The sequence below is a fragment of the Rhincodon typus genome, chromosome 5 (assembly GCF_021869965.1).
Source record: "Rhincodon typus isolate 14 chromosome 5, sRhiTyp1.1, whole genome shotgun sequence".
In the NCBI taxonomy this organism is placed as follows: Eukaryota; Metazoa; Chordata; class Chondrichthyes; order Orectolobiformes; family Rhincodontidae; genus Rhincodon; species Rhincodon typus.
In genome coordinates this window covers 81,988,396-82,010,792 of record NC_063336.1, presented here as the reverse complement: position 1 = coordinate 82,010,792, position 22,397 = coordinate 81,988,396, and the positions used below count along the sequence as shown (strand labels likewise).

Below are 22,397 nucleotides of genomic sequence, written 5' to 3'. Positions count from 1 at the left end.
GGGAGGTTGGTTGGCAGCACCGGCATGTCAGCAAGAGCGGCCGCATGCCAGGCGGTTGGGCCTGGCAGCACAGCCAAGACCTTTTGGTTCTGGGGCATCAGCAGAGTGGGCTCAGCAGCAAAAGGATGGTGCAGGTGTCCCTGAGGCTAGCTGTAGCACGGACAGGGTCAGAAAGTCTGATATTCTGAACATTTCACTTCTTTATTTTTCTAAATTCTTCCTACCACCTCTCATGCTGGACTATTTATTTCTTTATTTTTCAAATGTTTTTGTTTCCAAAGAATTTGACAGTAGGTATCTATACCTAGGTACTTTTGTACCTAAGATTACGCTGCAATGCGGCAACTGTAAACTTTTCACTGTACTCATTTGAGTACATGTGACAATAAAGCTAATTGAATTCAAGTCAACTCAATTCAATAGGGTCTCCAATTAACAGAACGCGGAATCTCCTAATTTGATTTAACTGTTGCATTGCCTTATTCCACTGCTTGGAGGAAATCAGAATATTCCCTGTACTGTTAGGAAGGTGAAGTGATTCCTCTTCTGCACTGACAGAGAACAGAGACTGCCTCACACCATCACTGACTGCTGGGAGGGAAAGTGTTCGATTCAGCACTATTCATATCCCTTACTTTGTTAGACAAAAATAAATCTAAAATATAATTAAGTCAGATTACATTCCTTGGGCTCCAAGGATAAAAGTTAGGATCATAGAAAATGTAAATTATAGTGGAATACAATCACTAACTCTTCATTCTTAGTCTCATTCCGGTGCCAAAACAAGCTAAGTGACACTTCTGTATTCCAGTCTCCTAAACTCAAGATCTAAAGGAATGAGTCAAATCCTAAGGTTTTACACACTAAAATAATGAGGATTTATTTCACATGTGAGAGATTTATAACTTTGACCAGAAACCATGGTAATTAACTCGCACCTGGGTGGGCAGTCAACATGGACATGTCTCTTTCTTCTCATTTGTGGGATGTAAATGTCACAAAGCCAGTATTTATTGCTAATCCCAAATCCATTTACAAGATGCTGGTGAGCCACTTTTTGATCCACTGTAGTCCATATTATGTAGTTACTCGTATATTGAGAAGGGAGTTCTGGGATTCTGACTCAGCAACAGTGAAGGATAAATAACAAAGAAGAGTACACAGCACAGGTAAAGGCCCTTTGGCCCACCAAGGCTGTTCTGACACATGATGCCTTTCTAAACCAAAAACCTTTTGCCTCTACCCGGTTTGTATCCCTCTATTCCCTGTCTATTCATCCATCTGTTAAGATGTCTCTTAGAAGTTGCTATTGTATCTGCCTCCATAACCTCCTTTGGCAGCGAATTCCAGGCACCTACCATGCTCAATGTAAAAAAAACTTGTCTCTCACATCTCCTTCAAACTTATCCCCTTTTACCTTAAACCCATGTCCCCTAATAATTGACATTTCTACCCTGGGAAAAAGACTCTGACTATCCATTCCATTCATGCTTCTCATAATTTTATAAAATCCTGTCAATGTTCATGTGAAAACAAACCAAGTTTGACCAAAAACTCCTCGTAGCTAGTACCCTCCAGACCAGGCAACATCCTGGTAAACTGTTTCTGTACCTTCTCGTAAGCCTCCACATTCTTCTGATAGTTTGGCAATGAGAACTGTATATAATGCTCCAAATATGGCCTTACTAAAGTTCTATACAACTGCAACATGACTTGCCAATTTTTATACCCTGTACTCTGACCGAAGAAGGCAAGCATGCCAAATGTCTTCTTGACCACCTTATCCATTTGTGTGGCCACTTTTAGGGAACTATGGACCTGTACGCCTAGGTCCCTCTGCATGTTGATGCTATTAAGAGTCTGCCATTTACTGCATTCTTCCCTACTGCATTAGGTCTCCCAGAATGCATCGCATTGTCCAGATTAAACTCCACCTACCATTTCTCCACCCAAGTCTCCAGCCCATCTTTATCCTGTTGTATCCTCTGGCAATGCTCCTCACTGCCAAAGGAGCCTTGGTGAGTTGCTGCAGACAGTACATATTACTGCCACAGTGCACAATGGTGGAATGAGTGAACATTTCATATGAAGAAAGGGTTGCACAGGTTAAGCCTATTCCATTGAAAATTGGTTTGTTCAGTTGGTTGGATGGCAGATTTGTAATGCAGAGTGATGCCAACAATGTGGATTCAAATCCCACACACAGCTGAGGTTATCATTGAAGGACTCTCCTTCTCAACCTAACCTTCACCTGAGGTGTGGTGACACTTAGGTTAAACCGCCACCAGTTGTCTCTCTCTAATGAGGGAGCAGCCCCCATATGCTCTGTTAAGATTATGGTGACTTTACCTTTCAATATCCATTGGAGTTTAGAATAAGAGGTGATCTATTGAAACATAAACAATCTTAAGGGGACTGCTTACAGTAGCTATCAGGAGGATGCTTCCTCTGTGGGTAGAGTAAAACTAAGGGTTATGGTTTAAGGATACAAAAGTTCCCTTTAAGGCAAAGAGAACAATTTTTTCCTCTCAAAACGTTATTAAGTGGGTGGAATTCTTTTCTCCAGTAAATAGTGAAGGCTGGTCTTTAAGTTTATTTAAATCTGAGTTGAACAAATATTTAATAGTCAAGGCAATCAAGGATTATGGGGTTCAGAAAGTGGAGCTGAAACAATAACCAGATCAACCATGATCTTGTTAAATGGTGGATCACCTTTGATCTTGACAGCCTGACTAAGAAGGAGAAGTAATGTTGGAGCAGGTTTGAAGGGCCAAACAACCTACTCCTGTTACAAAAACAAAGTTGCTGGAAAAGCTCAGCAGGTCTGGTAGCATCTGTGAAGGAGAAAACAGAGTTAACATTTCGGGTCTGGTGACCCTTCCTCAGAACTGGAAGTTCTTTGATATCAGATGGAGTGAATCTAATTGGCTGAAGACTGCGATCTTTGATGCTTAGAATTTCAAAAGTTCAAGTTTTAAGCGTCCGTGGTATTTTGCTTTCGTGTTGAGAAATCAACCTCTCCTCAAACACATGCCCAACTCTGCACCAATATGCAGTATCTTCACATCACTGGGTCAAGATATCCTCTAGTATGGTATATAATGCCATCTGCTGTTAATGAAGCTTTTCCATGTGTGTTTTGTTATTTTAATTTATTGAGAAGATTCTGAAAATGTGAATTACTAACATCTCAGTGAGAGACTGGGTATTTGGTAGTTGAGTGAACAAGGCAAGCAACAGTGCATCTCCTTAAACAATCAGACTGATGGACTGTAAAATATGACTTTCTTTCAATCATCAGGAACAATTAAAATCTGAATGAATGAGACTCCACAATTGCCATTGTTTATTTTCAATGCCAGAGAGGTTTGCTATAATGAATATTGATTAAATCACTGAAAGAGTGCTCAGACATGAAATGACAATAATTCAACTTTCCATGAGAAAATGAATTCACAATTCCTGCATACATGCAGTGACTGCATGCCATTCAATCCACTCCTATAATGATCAGACAGGGAGATACAGTTTTCACAAAACTGATGGCAGATTGGAGGAAATGGGATAGCAACTCATGTTTAATCTGGTCTCTGCCCCTTGTTTGAAGTTGCTGTACAATTTAAATAATTTCATTTGCCATCAGCATCACTGTTAAATGGACAGGAAAATTCTGACCCACTGCTCAATGTTCATTTTATGCTCAAGCTCAAAATGGAAATCACTGAAAGTGAACAGATGTTACAACATAAAAGATTATTTAGATGGAAAATCAGATCAACACTTACTTGACCTTCCTTTATCAATGACAGGAATTTGGGATGCAATCTGGGTCGGTTCTGCAGCTTTCCTCTTGTATGTTTTTGTTACTTTATCCACATCTGGCTGCTTTCTGGTCATTTCCTCCATGAAAGACTAGGGTTAAAAATATTTTAATTAAAATGTGACGGAATTAGAGGCAAAATAATCTTGCCCCACTTTCCATAATTCTCTCTTCTTATATGGAGGTAAAGTTATCCCTTTTTGTCTCCATTTCTAGGGATAGGTTGGCAATTGATTTTCACTGCAGGCCTACTGACAGCAACAGCTACCTTGAGTAAACTTCCTCACACCTTGCTTCAGGGTAAGGACTCTACTCCATTCTCCCAACATCACCATCACCACTGTTGTTTTCAGATGATTCAACCTTCTATACCAGCACTTCCGATATGTCTTTCGTTTTTCCTTCCCCCAAGGAATACCCCAGAGTATTTGATAAGACTCTCCAACATGTCCAAGCTATTTCATCCACCTCTGCTCTGATCCAATCCCCTCCCTCTCAGAACCATGATAGGATTCTCCTTGACCTCACATTCCACCCCACCAGCCTCCATAATCAAAAGATGATCTGCCTCATCTTTGACATCATCTAACCACCAAAACGTGTCCTGCCCTCCCTTTACAGGAACCAAAGTGATCCTTTCCTCCATAATGCCCTGATCCACTCCTCAACCATCGTAACACTCCACCCATCTTTCTTATAGCACATTTTGCATGCAAGCGTAGGAGATGCAACATCTATACATTTACACCTTTCCTTCTCAATGTCCAAGACAGCAGTTTTTTTGTACTTCTTTTAATCCATTCACTTTTGCGTTCATTGCTCATTAATCTTTTCTGCATTGAACAAAGGAAGTGTAGACTGGGTGACCGGTTTGGGGAATACCTCTCATCAGTCGCAAGCATGACCATGAGCTCCTAATTGCTTGTCATTTCAATCTACCACCTTGCTCCCTCTCTGACCTTTCTGTCCTTAGCGTGCTACCATGTTCCACTGGACCTCAAGGAAAATCTGATGAACAGCTCCTCATCTTTCCACTCTGCTTTCTGCAACCTTTGGAGTTCATTGTTAGGTTTAATAATTTTAGATTATAACCTCTGCTTTGATTTTGTTTTGTATTTTTTGTTGTTGCTTTTTTCACACTTACTTTTCCATTCCTGAACTTACAAAGTGACAGCGAATCAAATGCAACAAACTACACAACTATTCACTTATCATTTGTACAACCCTTTTATTTCTTTACAATCACCAGTATCTTTGGCTTTTGCATCATTTATATTTAATCTGCTACCCACTGTGTCACAGACATATCCTTTTGTTCTTACTCATCTTGCACCACCTCTAAACCTATTACGTTTCCAGCTTACCTCCGTTCTGATGCAAGGTCAGTAACTTGAAACTCTAACTCTATTTCTCTCCATAGATGCTGTCTGACCTGCTCAGAATGTTCAGCATTTTGAACTTTTATTTCAGATTTCCAGCACTGGCAGTTTTCAATGTTTGTGTGGTTACATGTAATGGGTTGGGAGCAGCTGTACTTCACTAGCTCATTCAAGAGGCTAGTCTTCATATATAAGCCTAAATGGCGATTGCTGCCAGTCTACCTCATCACATGGAATAAAGATCAATGAAACATTTCAAAGCTGAATTAGATGTACAGAAGTTATAAACACACCAACAAAATGATCATATGTAAGCATTCAACTGATTTTTTTCTCCCTCTTTCCAATGCCAGGGATATAGGCATCACTGTATCACGCAGGACATTTTGAAGCTTTAATACTTCTGAACTACATGTCTCAGTTCTGCTTGTCTGCAATTTTAAAAGAACTGTCTGGTGTAATAAATGAAGAAGATATCAGCATTGTCGCATCCACGTAAAATCTACATCAATTGTTAGCATCTTTGCTACATATATCTGGATATTATTAAGTGTACAAGTTCAACTTCCGAGTTCAATAGTGATTACCTGGTGCTCGGCAATAAGTGTTTTGACTTCTTCGATCTCCTGTGGAAGTGATTCTTGGTCTCTCTGAGTGAGTATCGTCTCTGCCCACTGTAACCAGCCCAACAGGCTCTCCAGTAACTCTTGATTAGCAATAACATCTGCAAGAGCTGCTTCAAGCCGCAGTTGATGCTGTTTAGCCCATGCAGTTACCTTAAATTTTACAAGAAAACAAAATTAGCAAGGAAAAAAAAATCACTGAAGTTTGGAAAGCTGTACTTATATTTTTGCTCTTTCACACTGCATTTTAACATCAATATGCCAAAAGGTTGATTTCAGAAATCTAATCTAATGTTTAAGAATGCAAAAGGGAAATCACCATTTGGCATTATCAGCCCTGTCCTTCCACAAGCCATGTAAAAACCTCTCACTGCAGTTATTAGTGGTTATGTCGTTAGGCACTCTCATGGCCCCCTTAGTTCGGGGGCTGCTTCTCTCCACAAAGTTGGACCGTTTGCCTCTGTTACAGTTTTCTGTTTGTGGTGTTGATTTGTACAGCTTTAGCTGCTTACCAGGAAGATAAAGAGAATGGTATCTTTCCTCAGCAAAGGAGCAGAACAAAATAAAATTGTCAAGTCACCTCACATCACTCTTTCACTGCTCATACCAGCATATCGAAGTGCAGCATTGGAAGGCATCTGGAAGCAACTGGTTTTGGAACGGCCTCAACAGTACACAGAAATTGGGTGGGAAAGAGAAAGGAAATGTGAAGGCTACAACTTGAAACATAGATGCATCATTCCGCAGGGTGAGATAACAAAGAGATGAAGAGCAGTCATTTTGCTTTTCAAGTTTTCTTAATTCTTGGGATTCATTGTGCTCAGCTCCCCAAATTACAAAAACTGGGATTGCCACAATATAGCAATAAACCTGGAGTGATGGTTGAAGAGTGGGATTGGGGGTTGCAGTAAAATGGGCAGGAAATCCACTGCTGAAAATCTAACTCTCTTTGAAGTACATGTATATCATGTGCAGTTTATTATACACAATGACATATTTCTGTAATCCATACATAGTTATATACACATATAGCAAAAGGATAAATTGCAGCTAATGAGTTAATGTGGTGATTCAGAGCCTGGTGACTCATAGCCTAGAATAGTCCATTTCTGTCACATTTAAAAATGATATAAACTGTACATAGCTGCTCAATTACATCTCTATTTCAAGTTAATCACCTCTTCGAATCTGGCTCGGATTATTGTGATCCAATGCTTGATGGTTGTGATAGAGTCTGGGTGGCAGATAGATAGGATAGCTTCTCCCATGCCCACTGCTAAATTCAGCTCAATCATCTTCTCTTCCAGTTTCCTTGCAAACTCCTTTTTCAAAAAAATGAGCAAGAATCAAATTAGTCCTCGATGTCAGATTAAAGATCCACTTTAAAATCACCAGATGCACTCATCAATAAAAATAACTTTGAGATCCAAGTTTAACATGCTATGGAAAAAATATATAACAACCTTTCCATAAGGAGATTAAATTCAGAAACACGTTTCATGGTTTGTACCATTTACTTCAGAAGATAGCAGCCATGGCTCAGCAGACATACACTCATTCCAGCCGTTTGAGCATTTAGGTTAATATGGATTGCTGCACTAAACCTTCTTTGCAATAAGACAATAAACCATTCTATGTGTGGACTCGATGGGCTGAATGGCCTGCTTTCACACTGTAGAGATTCAATGGTCAGTGTGGTGCCTGGGACTTTGCCTGTCAGGTATGGTTCTATGAGTATGACTGTATCAGGCTGTTGCTTGAGTAGTCTGTGCGACAGCTTTCCTAATGTGGCACAAGCCCCCAGGTGTTCCTAAGGAGGACTTTGCAAGAGTCCATAGGGCTGTTTCTGCTGTTGTCTTTTCAGGTATCTAGGTCAATGCCAGGTGGTCTTTGTGAAGCTCTTTGGGATGTCATGAGGTTGTGAAGTGGTCTAAATAAGTGCAAGCATTTCTTTATTTTACTGTCGGTCTTTATACTTTCTAATGAACCTGTTCAGATATGTTAATACAGGCAGGACTTGAACTCAGCCGTCCTTATCCAGGGGTACAGACACTACCACCGTGTCGCAAGAGCCCTCTATCAGTCTCTATTGCAGGTTTCTATATTTTCTAATCAACTTGTTCAGAAAGTTATCAAACACCTCTGCAACTGGTGGGGGACTTGAATCTATGCCTTATTCTAACTCACACACCAACAATTCCAACAATTATTTTTCCCCACGTAAACGTCTGCCCCTGTCAGTCTTTACATTTTACTTAAATTGGATTCAAAATCCACCAATTGCTGTAGTGGGATTCAAACCCAGGCCTCCAGAACAGTAGCTAAGTTTTTGGATTAATAGTTTAGTGATAATACGACTAGGCCAACACCTCCCTTGTTCGTCAGTCTTTATTCACTTCACTCTTCTAGCTGTGGGTCTTAATTACCTTCAGGATTAATACTAGCAGAGGCGCTATGGGCCAAATGGCATTCTTTTGTGCCTCAAGTTTCTCTGATGCTGTGTTCAGTGCAAATCATAACCCATTACGAGTAACATGCAGGAGCACACAGTAATTCTCAATTTTGTTGCACCACGTGCTGTGATCTGACTTGGTGAATTGCTTGGCAACTTCTTCAGAAAAAGAGCAATCCAAGCTCATTCAGGTTTTAAAAATTTAACAACCACGTAATTAACCAATTTCTGCCAAATCAGATCAAAACTCAAGCGAGTTGCTGTAAGATTGTCTAATTTGCTCACTTTTACTTTCACAAATCAATGAGCCAGTGACATTCTCAGCTCTGCCCCCTCCAGAGCAACATGCAGAAATTTGGCATCAAGAAGAGTGATGCATCTTGTCACATGGGCTAATAAGGCACTATTTTATTAAATCAAATATTCTTTCTGGAAATATTGCAAACTTCACGTGACTCCACCTTCTCACTTCTGAGAACTTCCAAAAGATTAAATGAAAGATAGATTTGATTACCAGCAGGCACAAGGGTGCTGGATTCTAAAACAAATCCATCTCAGGCATTAAAAAGTACTGAACAAATTCCACTGGTCCACTCCATCCTCAATGTAAACAAAGAGAAAGCAAAAGAAAATGTCGCAAATGCTCAAGTTGGGCAGAATCTGCCGGAATAGAAACACATGGGAATGAGTATAGCTCCTGGCTACGCCTAATACTTTGGTGTTAGATCATGGAACATTTCTTATTCCAGTCCTATTCCTTTCACACCTGCACTTTGATGAATGCATTGGTATCACTTCCCATTCTAGCAAAATTTCATCAACTTTGCTTTCATTTTCCACACTTCCTCAACTTCACATGGTTTGCCTCCTACTCTTCTCTTCCCCAACTTCCCAAACTCCATTTCTTGGAATAGACTGACAAACAATAACTACTCTTCAACTACTAACTCACAAGGGTACCCTGATTACACTTCTCATCTGCATCTTGCGAAGATTCTGTTTCAATTCCTCCATCTCTTGTAAACTCTGATATTATCTCCAAAGATGCTTCATGACCAACATTTTTGGTTTTTACTTCAGATTTTCAATTTTTTTGCCTTCATTTCAGATTTTCAGTATTTGAAAAACAGAAAGGCAGAGCATTGTTTAAAAGGTGACATATTGGGAAATTTGGATGTACAGAGCAATATGGGTGTCCTTGTTCTCCAGTCAGTGGAAGTAGGCAGGCAGGTATAGCAAATAATTAGGAAGGTAATGGTACATTGGCCACAATAGCAAGAGGCTTTGAGCTCAGAAATTGGGTCAGAAATACGTCTTATTTCAGTTATACAGGGCTTCGATGAGACCACATTGGATCAGTTATGGTCACGTCCCAAGTGGGTTATTTGGGAGGGTACAGGGACATGGAGTCGGGAATAAAGTTGGAGGTTCAGGTGTAATGGAGGCCTTTTGGGACGATGAGGGGAGGAGTACGTCAAAGCCCTGGGCAGATCAGAAGGAGATTAGAAGAGTCATGGAGGTTGAGGCTGGGGGATTGGTTGAGATAGACAATCACAGGGTACTGGCCAGACTGGCTCAATGAATTCAGTCCTTGACTCCTGATCCAAAAGTCCTTTGTTTTGCTTTAGTGGGTGGGTTTCCCCAAGGCCAATATTGAATTTTAAATCATGAATATAAACAGGGACCACGGTCTTGGACTGGGGTGGTCACTCAACTCCTATACTGCCTTCACCAAAACTGAATCGGGGATGGTATGGTTGGTTTCAGACTTTGATCAAATTATATTCCATCCATCCAATATCCATGTGTTTTTTGGGGTTAAAATGCCCCTTTGTTGTCTCAATGAAATATTTCATGGACTTCTTATATTATTAGAACCAAATAGGGACCCATAGCTTACTGTGAAAACAATCATTTACATCCACCTTCACTCCATAATATTGATCTTGAAAATAAACAGAATACAGCATGTGTTCCAAACTGAAATTCACTCAAAACCTAACTTAGGACATAATGGGTTACATAAATGCATCAAATCCTGTCATACATTGCTCCTTGTCAGAGATCCTCTTTATCTAACATGCATTCAAGTATCATATAAAACAATAGCTCAACCCTCAAGAAACCTGAATTTAAAAAATTAAATCATGCTTTATTTTTCATAAATGCTTAAATCCCTCCCCTCTCACCTACCTTCCAGCACATCATATTGTTGACCAGAACCATATGCTATTTGCTGGCAGAGTGTGGAGCTAATTCATCTCATGGAGAGAAAGCAGAGTTAACATATCAGGTCCAGAGATCCTTCTTCAGAACTGTTCTGAAAAAGTCATTGGACCCGAAACGTTAACTCTGCTTTCTCTTTAGAGCTGCTGCCAGACCTGCTGAGTTTTACCAGCAATTTCGGTTTTTGTTTCTGATTTCCAGCATCTGCAGTTCTTTTGTTTTTTTCCCCCAATTCATCTAATGCTATTCAGTAAATGGAGCTCAGAACAATATCCCTCAGACTTTGCTTCTCTGCTAACAGTCACACTCTCACGCTCTATGTCCATAAATAAGGTACCAAGGTGTGTGTGTCGGTGGGGGGGGGAGGGCGTAGAGGGGTGGTGGCGCGAGTGTGGAGTGCCAGAATAAGGCAACAGGACAGAAAGTGAGAAAATGGGAACTGAAAGGTAATTCAGGGAACATCTAATGACATCCTATCCATGAGTGAAAGATTGCTGCAAACCACAGAGTTAAAGATGTCAAAATGCCATGCCAATGAAACAATTGTTCCCAACCCAGATTGTACAAGGTAGGCCTACTGCCAATAGGATTTTCTGGATTATGCCCTTGCAAACCCTCCCGCATCTATTACCACCGACACCTTCCCCAAGTATTATTTGACATAAGCTATGTCCCTGAAAACCTTGCAATCATTGAGCTATACACAAATTTTCCGGCAGCAGTAATTTAAATCATATTTGCAACTTTATTTGCTCCAAAATCTAAACGCAGTGTGCTCTCTGTTATTCACGCCCATTAAGAATTATACGGTATGAATCATTTTAAAAAACTATTTCCAACTTCTTGCCTACCTTGTGCTGTTCTATAAGCGCACGCAGGGCCTCATCATCATCTGGAAGAACGCCATGGAAACGAAGGGTCTGTTCGGCTTCAGCCAACCATTCTAGCAACACATGCACCGCAGAGTGGAATTCCTCAGCCTGTAAGTACAACATATATCTGTCAGACCAGTCACAACTTGGCAGCCAGAGGATAATATGGACTTTTAAGTTATTTCAATTTTGAACAAGAGCAGGAGAAAAGAAAAATAAATGAGTTTCAAGAAAGCTTGCTTCAGCCTGAATACTGAGAGTTGGTTGAAGGCTCAGGTGATTAAATGCACTGTGAAACTTTGAGAAAGATCTGAGGGTCGCTCCTTGGACTATGCTGGCATTAGTTAGTCTTGGGCAGTTTGGGTCTGACAGTTATCCTTGGTTCAGAGATAGTAGGAACTGCAGATGCTGGAGAATCCGAGACAACAAGGTGCAGGGCTGGATGAACACAGCAGGCCGAGCAGCATCATAGGAGCAGAAAGGCTGACGTTTCGGGCCTAGACACTTCGTCAGAAAAGGGGGAGGGGAAGGGGGTTCTGAAATAAAATAGGGAGAGAGTGGGAGGCGGATAGAAGACGGATAGAGGAGAGGATAGGTGGAGAGGAAACAAACAGGTCGAAAAGGCGGGGACGGGGCCAGTAAAGGTGAGTGTAGGTGGGGAGTTAGGGAGGGGATAGGTCAGTCCAGGGAGGACGGACAGGTCAAGGGGCGGGATGAGGTTAGTTGGTAGGAGATGGGGGTGCGGCTTGAGGTGGGAGGAGGGGATAGGTGGGAGGAAGAACAGGTTAGGGAGGCGGGGACGAACTGGACTGGTTTTGGGATGCGGTAGGGGGAGGGGAGATTTTGAAGCTTGTGAAATCCACAGTTTTGCCCGATATGGAGACAGAGAGGTCCAGGAAGGGGAGAGAGGTGTTAGAGATGGTCCAGGTAAACTTAAGGTTGGGGTAGAAGGTGTTAGTGAAGTGTTTTACCCGATATGGAGACACCTAGAAACCAATATTCATTTCAAGCCCACTGACTCCCACAGCTACCTAGAATACTCCTCCTCCCACCCACCTTCCTGCAAAAATGTTATCCCCTATTCCCAATTCCTTCGCCTCCGCCGCATTTGCTCCCAGGATGAGGCATTCCACTCCCGTACATCTCAGTTGTCCTTGTTTTTCAAGGACCGTAACTTCCCCGCCTCAGTGGTCGAGAACGCCCTCAACCGTGTCTCCCACATCTCCCGCAACTCATCCCTCACACCCCGTCCACGCAATAAGAACCAAAAAAGAATCCCCCTCGTCCTCACGTACCACCCCACCAACCTCCGGATCCAACGCATCATCCTCCGACACTTCCGCCATCTGCAATCCGACCCCACCACCAAAGACATCTTTCCCTCCCCACCCTTATCTGCTTTCCGGAGGGACAACTCTCTCCGTGACTCCCTTGTCCGCTCCACACTCCCCTCCAGCTCCACCACACCCGGCACTTTTCCCTGCAACCGCAGGAAGTGCTACACCTGCCCTTACACCTCCTCCCTCACCCCCATCCCAGGCCCCAAGAAGACTTTCCACATCAAGCAGATGTTCACCTGCACATCTGCCAATGTGGTATACTGCATCCGCTGTACCCGGTGTGGCTTCCTCTACATCGGGGAAACCAAGCGGAGGCTTGGGGACCGCTTTGCAGAACACCTACACTCGGTTCGCAATAAACAACTGCACCTCCCAGTCGCGAACCATTTCAACTCCCCCTCCCATTCCTCAGACGACATGTCCATCCTGGGCCTCCTGCAGTGCCACAATGATGCCACCCAAAGGTTGCAGGAACAGCAACTCATATTCCGCTTGGGAACCCTGCAGCCCAATGGTATCAATGTGGATTTCACAAGCTTCAAAATCTCCCCTCCCCCTACCGCATCCCAAAACCAGTCCAGCTCGTCCCCGCCTCCCTAACCTGTTCTTCCTCCCACCTATCCCCTCCTCCCACCTCAAGCCGCATCCCCATCTCCTACCGACCAACCTCATCCCGCCCCCTTGACCTGTCCGTCCTCCCTGGACTGACCTATCCCCTCCCTAACTCCCCACCTACACTCACCTTTACTGGCCCCATCCCCGCCTCTTCGACCTGTTTGTTTCCTCTCCACCTATCCTCTCCTCTATCCATCTTCTATCCGCCTCCCACTCTCTCCCTATTTATTTCAGAACCCCCTTCCCCTCCCCCTTTTCTGATGAAGGGTCTAGGCCCGAAACGTCAGCCTTTCTGCTCCTATGATGCTGCTCGGCCTGCTGTGTTCATCCAGCCCTGCACCTTGTTGTCTCAGTTATCCTTGGTGATCTTTTTAGGTAAAAAATAAAATAAAAATCACCCAAGACTGACTGGAGTTTTGTGTGCGTGTCTGGTGTGGCCTGAGCATGTGTCTAGATTTGGGGTGTGCGTCTTGGAGTTGGTGCATGTTTATGGATCTGGGTGTGGGAGATAGTAAGTGCAAGCCAGGTTGGCTCAAATGGTTCTTGGAGACAGCCAGAACAGGTATGATGGGCAAAATGACCTCCTTGTGTGCCAGGAGATTCTAATTCAAGTGCGGTCATTCCATGATTCCCAACAGAAGTGTGCAAGTACGTACACACACACACACGTACATCCCACTATCAGACACATTCCAAGATGGCACCACACCCCACACACTTCCACATCCACAGCCCCAGATCGCCATATCTCACCTCCACCCAATGAGGCACATCGATGTTAGGTACCTGCACTCAATCTGGCTGACGCACTCAGGGTGATTTTGCAATAATGAAAGTACTGCGTGTTCAGAAGGGCAAAACAACATTGATAAAATGGAGAGCTCCATTTTCCTTTACATTCGTGTTCACATAGAGAATATAATCTTTTACCTGGTTCAGGGCTTGTTCTAGTCGGGCTTGCTTGGAGACAGAGAGGGCACAGACAGTTTCCCAGCGAGTACTGAGCTCTTGCATCTGCACCTTGACCCAGGAGGAATCATCACGGCTGGCATCCACCAGTTCACGGGCAGAGCGTTTGAGGGCTTGGACACCGCTGGTCCGTTTGCCCAATTCCTTCTGGAAGACCTGCACAGAAAACAATCCCATTGTTTTACACTCAGACAGGTTCTACATGAGTGAACACCCTACACGGGTTGACAGCGCAATGAGGCCGACGACAATCACTGAACATCACCGGAAACAAATGCATACGTGGTGTGTGAAAAACAACACACCGAAGTGCCCCAAGTCAACATGGATATCAATGAAATGTGAATGAATGACATAACAATTACAGCATAGAAATAGGCCATTCGGCCAACAAATCCAAGCCACACATTGTGCTCCATATAAACTCCAGAAATTTATCCTCCTATTCATTCTTCCTCATTTATTTGCCTTATTTCTCCATAAAGGCAGCTATGCTATTCACCTTAACTAGCCCTTCAATGCCATATTCTGTATTGGCTGCCTTTGTTCTCTCCCTACTTAAAACCCACAACAATGCTTCCTGGATTTCAACACAGGAGAACAGGTTATTCATTAAGACTGTGATATAAAACACAAAGAAAATTTTCAAGAATCTATGAACTGTTCTCATTTCAAACTTCCTACTCTTGTTATCAAATCTCGCATGGCCTTTGTCTCCGTGTCCCTGTAACCCACTTTAGCTCCTCAATCCTTCAGAATCGCTGTGTTCCTTGAATGCGGGCATCTTGTGCATCCCTAATTCTAATTGCCACACTGCTGGTGGCCTTTTTTGTTGAAAAAGGTGACTGGGCATTAAACTTAAATGACCTGCCCAAGCCTCTGCATTTCATGTGTCACTTATTCTCAAGGAAGCATAAAAACCTATCACTTAGACAAAGCTTATGGTCACCTGTCCTCACATCATATATGGCTCACTGAATTTTCTTTCCAAATCACTCATGTGAAATTGACCTGCATCCTTAACTATGTTTAAGTAGCCAGGTAAATGCACAGTTTTGTCATAATGAAAAGGCTTTATCAAATTTAACTGGGAATCGGTTATTTATGGTACTTGTATTAAAACCAAAATAAAGACAGAAGTATGAATATTGTAATCCTTCTGCTCTGTGAAAATATTAACAAATGACCTCCTCCTGTCCTCTTCAACTGTGTAGTCCCTGAATAAACGATCATGTTGTTTATTTAACAATTATTAATTAACAATCACATAATGCTGACAAGTGTTGCTTTATTTAGACGAGGTCAAATGTCACACAACACCAGGTTATTGTCCAAAAGGTTTATTTGAAATCACAAGCTTTTGGAGCGCTGCTCCTTCGTCTGGTGAAGTCACCAACCTCACCTGATGAAGGGGCAGTGCTTCAAAAGCTTGTGATTTCAAATAAACCTGTTGGACAATGACCTGGTGTCGTGTGACATCTGACCTTGTCCACCCCAGGCCGACACCAGCACCTCCACATCATTATTCAAACAAAAGCAATGGACAGCTGTGCAGAGAGATTTTCCACATGATCCACCCTAATGTTGGGTGTAGGGGAGGAGTGCTGGGGAGGGTGAAGTAATGAGGGAAATAGTGTCCTTATTCACAGATGTTTCTGCCATTCACAGCTTCTATCCTTTGAGCTGACATGATTAGAATTTCAAGGTTGATTTTTAAAAATACAGACATGAGACTTACTGTCTTTTCTAAAAATAGCATGTTTTAAAAGATCTAAAATCAGATTTGATGCAAGTCCACAGATAAATTTAATTTATTCAGAATATCTCAAAGTACCAGCTGTACTTTGAGCAGCAACTGAATTCTCAAGTTTGGCAGACAGACATTTCTACAAGCAATCAACAAATTAACTTGCTGAATGAAGTACGATAAGTCACTCAAGGAAATCTGGATTCTGTAAGTTATTTTTGATAGATTAATTCAGACAGTTGCTAAGGGATGTTGTGAGGCTTGGTTGGGGAGGATGTAAGGAGGTGGGGAGAAGAATGAGGGAGAGTACTTCTCAGTGTAACACTGACAGAAACAGATCCCAATACCTTGTGAGCATCAATCAGGTTCATCACCAGGTCGATGTCCCCGTGCACTGGCTGATCTTCAGCCAGCATGGGCTCAATCTTGTATAGCCAATCGATCAGAGCTTGCAAGGCATCTGTAAACTGGCCGGAGAACAGCAATGCTTCCTCCAATTTGTTCTGTCTGAAATGGAAAGGCAGAAATTATACACTAGGATTAGGCAGTGACAGACACAGCTGAATCTTCTTCAAACTTAAAACCGCAGACAGGAAGCTTGGCTTGCTAATTTGAAAATCTACTCCTATTACCTCCAGCACCACTCACAACATGCCTTCAAAAATATTTGCTAAGAAATGTAAACAGGTCAGGACTGATGCAAGTTAAAAATCTCACTGGGGGCTTCCTAATGGGTCAGTGTCCAAAGGACATTGGCCAAGCAGTACACCGAACATCACAAGCCAGGAGTATCTAAAAATCTAGCTCCAGTCTGCATTGTGAGAATAACTCAGTCAGGCAGGAAGGTGAGATATCAGAATTAGTCACCGTGATTAGGAGCTGAGAATGAGGTTTCAGGATTGAAAATTGTCTGAAGTAGCCCTTGTTGGAAAGTGAGCATCCAGGGCGAGTGGGGATCAAGTACAGGCTCCAGGGTCGTGGAAATACTCACATGAAGAACTCCCACTTGGAAACAGGGTGGATCTTTTGAGTTGACAGAGCACAATATTTCAGACTGCCTGTCCGTTCTGTACTCTGCCACTGGAATGATGAAATCAGCTGTGACATGTAATAGGTGGCTAATCTCTTGATTAATTGCCCATTTTTACAACATACCAAGATCAAAAGCTCCATCTACTGTGCTCAGGAGTGGAAAAAAAAGGGAAAATTCAGCAGAAGTAATAAACTGAAAAGAATCTTAACACTTTTATAAATGCTGGGATTGAGACTGCAATTGTTATATTCAATATTTATTTTCTGGATATGGAATTAGCTTTGCACAGTTTTCAAATCTATAACTGAGCTGTGTTTTTTAAGCCAGCAATTATCTATGAACGTGTATCTGCTACATGGCATTCACCAAAGGACATCTAATTGACTTGGTTAATAAGATTTTCAGCTCATAATAAGCAGACAAACGCAACATATCTCAACATTCAACATTAGTCTTATGGTAGGTATTTATTATGAACCACTTCATAATACCAGAAAAAATATACATTACAGGACATGAAATCTTTTGCTGCTGTCATTTCAAGAACATTGACTTCAATAGCAATAGGAAACAGCTTTAAGTACTTGGCATCGTTTTTATGGTTTTTAAACAGCAATGCATCATTAATTGCAAACATTTTATGAATGAGATACTAATTCACTGCTTTTTAAAAATGAGCGAGGAGCATGACACTGTGTAATTCATTCCAGTGATGTTAACGCAGAGCAATATGGGAGCAATTGAATTTGAAGCTCAGGGGCGAGAGATATTTTAATCACTGCCAGGTTGGACACATCAGCATGTTATTACCATGCAAGTCAATAGAACTTCCACTTTCTACATATAGCAGGGTCATATATAGTTTTTTTTTCTAACTCTTGTCATCATTCAATCTCAAATATTTTGCACATATGTATGTGATACTTTGCACTAACCACACAAAAGTGTTTATTTAACATATGACATGGCAGAAATTGGCTAATCAATTGCAGAGACCAGTATCCATTCAACCAATCACTACTAAGTCACCAGAGGCCAATCAGATCCCAGGACTAATTGTGTAGAATCATTTAAATTTGCATTTTTGTGATTAAACTATGATGCCATTTGACAGTTTTTCATTCATTCTACTATTGGAGCAAAAGACATCATAGAAATAACACAAACAAATTAGAAACTCAAATCACTCATTCACTGGCCAATGTCATCATTTGTTCTCTCAATTCCTTTGATATTTTTCCCTCTCCAAGACACCAGTTCAATAGCTTTGAACCCATGTCATCTCCTCTCCCGAATCAAATGGCAGCACATCTGCTCACACTATGTCCTCAGGGCTGACTGTCTGAAAACCAATTAGAACAGCCTAAATGCAGCACAGCAAAGACAGAAACATGCAGGTGACAAAATTCCTTCCCACTCCCAATGCAACAGCACCAGTTTCGTAATCTCCTACCCTAAACCACTTACACCTCTCTTGCAGCTCCATCTTAACTGGCACCATCATTCTGTTACTAACTTTCAAACCTGTGTCTGACTGCCTCTGATACAATGTTAGGAGTGTGGGTTGGATCTTTGCTGAGTTAACTAGGTTGGGAACATCCAAGTCAAGGGAAAACTATCTCACTCCACACAACCTTAGTGCATGAAAAAAATTGAGAACAAAGAAATGCAAGAATGGTAGGTAAAGGACAGATAAAAGAAGGAAATGAAATCAGTAAACAGACTTAAGTTTAAAAAGAAAAACAGAACGAAGGGGGAGCCCACCATATCAGTGCAAAAGATAAGGCTGAAGCATTTGAAATCACCTTAACCCAGAGGACTGAGAAGATGATCCATCTCAGCCATCTCCTGAGATCCTGGCATCTTAGATGCCAGTCTTCAGCTAATTCAATTTACTCCACGTGATAACAACAAATGATTGAAGGTGCTAGATACTGCAAAGCGTATGGAACATGACAATATTCTTGCAAAAGGACTAAAGACTTTTGTCCCTAGCGAAGATGTTCCAGAACAGTTACAACACTGGCATCCACCTAGCAATGTGGGAAACTGCTAAGTTCTTTCTTGCCCTCCACAAGTAGGACAAATCAAACCTGGCCAATTACCAGTCCATCACCACTACTTTCACCAGAGCAATCAGGGATAGGCAATAAATGCTAGACCAGTCAGTGGCAGCCACATCCAGCGAACAAATAATTTTAAAAAGTGTGGAGTGGAAGCCTAGCAGAAAAATAATTACAGGATAAGATAGAGTCACAGAGATATACAGCATGGAAACAGACCCTTCAGTCCAACTTATCCATGCTGACAAGATATCTTAACCTAGTCCCATTTGCCAGCACTTGGCACGTATCCCTCTAAACCCTTCCTATTCATGTACCCATTCAAACGTCTTTTAAATGTTGTAATTGTACCAGCTTCCACCACTTCCTCTGGCAGTTCATTCCATAAAAGAACCATCCTCTGCATGAAAAAGTTGCTGCTTAGGTCCCTTTGAAATCTTTCCCCTCTCACCTTAAACCTATGCCATCTAGTTTTGGACTCCCCTATCCTAGGGAAAAGACCTTGATTATTCATCCTACCCATGCCCATCATGATTTTATAAACTTCTATATGGTCACCCCTTAGTCTCCGACACTCCAGGGAAAATAGCCCTAGCCTATTCAGCCTCTCCCTATAGCTAAAGGCCTCCAACCATGGAAACATCCTTGTAAATCTTTTCTGAACCCTTTCAAGTTTCACAACATCTTTCCTATAGCAGGGAGATTAGAAATGAATGCATTATTCCAAAAGTGGCCTAACTAATGTCCTGTACAGCCGCAATATGACCTCCCAACTCCGATACTCAATGCACTGGCCAATAAAGGCTAGCGTACTAAACACATTCTTCACTATCCTATCTACCTGCGATTCCGCTTTCAAGCAACTATGAACCCACACACCAAAGTCTCTTTGTTTGGCAACACTCCTCAGGATCTTACCATTAAGTGTGTAAGTCCTGCTCTGATGTGCCTTTCCAAAACATAGCACCTCACATTTATCTAAATTAAACTCCATTGCCACTCCTTGGTCCATTGGCCCATCTGATCAAGGTCCCGTTGTACTCTGAGGTAACCTTCTTCGTTGTCCACTACACCTCCAATTTTGATATTTACTGACAAATTTACTGCAAATTTACTAACCATGTGCCCTATATTCACATCCAAATCATTTGTATAAATGACATAAAGCAGTGGACCCAGCACCGATCCTTGATCTGAACTTTTTTTTTGATAACTAGATACATCCAAGAGCATGAAACATCAACTGGCTTGATTTTGAACTCTCAGTGGACCATGTGATGTGCACGGACATATGGCAGTGACAGCATCAGTCAGCAGTTTCAGGACAGAATCTTGGAAAAATAAAACATAATGCAATACACATGGATGCCCCAGTCAAGACATGAATGGTACTCAAGACTTCATTTAAACTGAGCCAGTTACTCAAGCTTTACAGATTGGGTGGAAAAACTAAAAGGCAAGTAAGATTCACAGTAACTGTCAATATTAAAACAATGATTTCCACTGTGAAACTTTGATGGGAGCCTGCCATCCAGTGACATTAAATCTCTGAGTTTGTGATCTATGAACTTGGATGCAAAGAGGTTTCACTCAAATGAATCCTAGAAACAGGATCCAAGGGCATGTTAACAATTTGCAGCAAAGTGGACAAACACTTTTATTAACAGACCAAGCAGAATGCAGCCTGCCATCAGGGACATCCTCCAGTGTCGCTAAGTGCACCTTAAGATAACACACCAACATTTTTACATGACTAACACACCCAGTGGCAACAACACAACTAAATTATTCTGATGAGTTACACTGGACAGACAAATGTCCATGGCACAAACAGACACTGAACGTCTACATCTTTAACCATTACTTATATTAATGCCCATCCTTAACTTTATTACCTTAATTTCAATTTTATTCAAATATTCACCCAGCTCATTTTTAAAGAATTAACTAACTGCAATAAATGCTTTTGGTGGAAATCTACTTGCACAACACAAAGTCAGAATGAGGAGTGGGAGTGGTGATGGTAGGGACAGAAGAGACAAAGGAGAATCTAATCTTTAAATCTCTGACAGTACCTCTGGCTGTTAGGCAGGCAGTCTAAAATTAACTACTTCAGTTCTGTTTGAAATGAGTTGTTATGTCCCTATGATGAGAAGCTCTCAAGTCACTAAATGCTGCTCTTAACAGATTGTTTGTCCAGTCAGGAAGAAATGAGATGAGATTTCAGCTGCATTCCATTATCCTGCAAACCGCCGGCCCCACCCACAAAAAAGTTTAGTAACACAAGGAGTTAGTTAAACATGAAAGCTGAAATCTGGAGGAACACTAACTGACCCTTGATATCAGTGCCCTCCGCACAAACTCATCAGTTCCGTGGCCAAATGACACATTCATCAATGTCCTGGCCAATTATATGGCTGCTGGATGTGTGTCAGAGAGTCATAGACATCTACAGCACAGAAACAGACGCTTCAGTCCAACTCGTTCATGCCGACCAGATACCCTAAATTAATCTCGTCCCATTTGCCAGCATTTGGCCCATATTCCTCTAAACCCTTCCTATTCATACCCATCCAGATGCCTTTTAAATGCTGTAATTGTACCAGCTTCCACCACTTCCTTTCGCAGTTCATTCCATACACGTGGAACAAAGTGTTCAGTCAGGATGCTCAAACCATTATAGTTTGTGAAGTAGGCTTGACGGACCTACTGGCCAACAGCCGTATATCAGTAATGCTTGATTATTCTTGGATGTCAAGAGGTTGCATTTGAGGTTATATTTAAACTGTAGCCCTTGTTCCATAAGCTGACTCCTAGGAGCATCCAGCAAATTTCCCAGCAATCTACTCCCTGCTGGCACAGAATAAAACAAAAAACACTACCAAAAAACCCTGAAAATCATTTTCATCAGAAACAATAGCAGACATCAAGATATGCTCAAAGCTTTAATCTGATCACTTGACTGGCTGACTGTTTCATTAAGAACACTGTTTGAAATCTTTAGTTATGACTTAAAGTAATAAAGATGTAAAGTGAATGTTTTAAAAAAAAAGCTTTCTACATAATTCAGTTTATGAATTGCTTTGAAAACTATCAGCTAATCATTAAAATTGCAGTATTATAGACTGCAAATACTGGGGCCAAATGAGGAAAATGGGCTTAGGATCTAAATATAGCTGCAGAGAGAGAAATGGATTTTTAAAAATTTTGACGCCTTTGTATCTTTGTTACCAGATTTGAACCACAGCTGTGTAACTA

At 41.7% G+C, this 22,397-nt stretch overlaps 1 protein-coding gene across 5 annotated transcripts in view; it reads right to left on the bottom strand.

Annotated features, from left to right (window-relative positions):
- dst (dystonin) overlaps positions 1-22,397 on the bottom strand; it is a 536,191-nt gene that overhangs the window by 34,221 nt on the left and 479,573 nt on the right. For all 5 annotated transcript variants that reach the window (XM_048596444.1, XM_048596445.1, XM_048596443.1 and 2 more), the window contains 6 exons: positions 16,391-16,550; positions 14,258-14,452; positions 11,352-11,480; positions 7,001-7,144; positions 5,787-5,975; positions 3,786-3,912 (listed from right to left, as the gene is read on the bottom strand). In XM_048596444.1, coding sequence (XP_048452401.1) covers positions 3,786-3,912; positions 5,787-5,975; positions 7,001-7,144; positions 11,352-11,480; positions 14,258-14,452; positions 16,391-16,550 — 944 coding nt within the window. The remainder of the gene's footprint in view (positions 1-3,785; positions 3,913-5,786; positions 5,976-7,000; positions 7,145-11,351; positions 11,481-14,257; positions 14,453-16,390; positions 16,551-22,397) is intronic.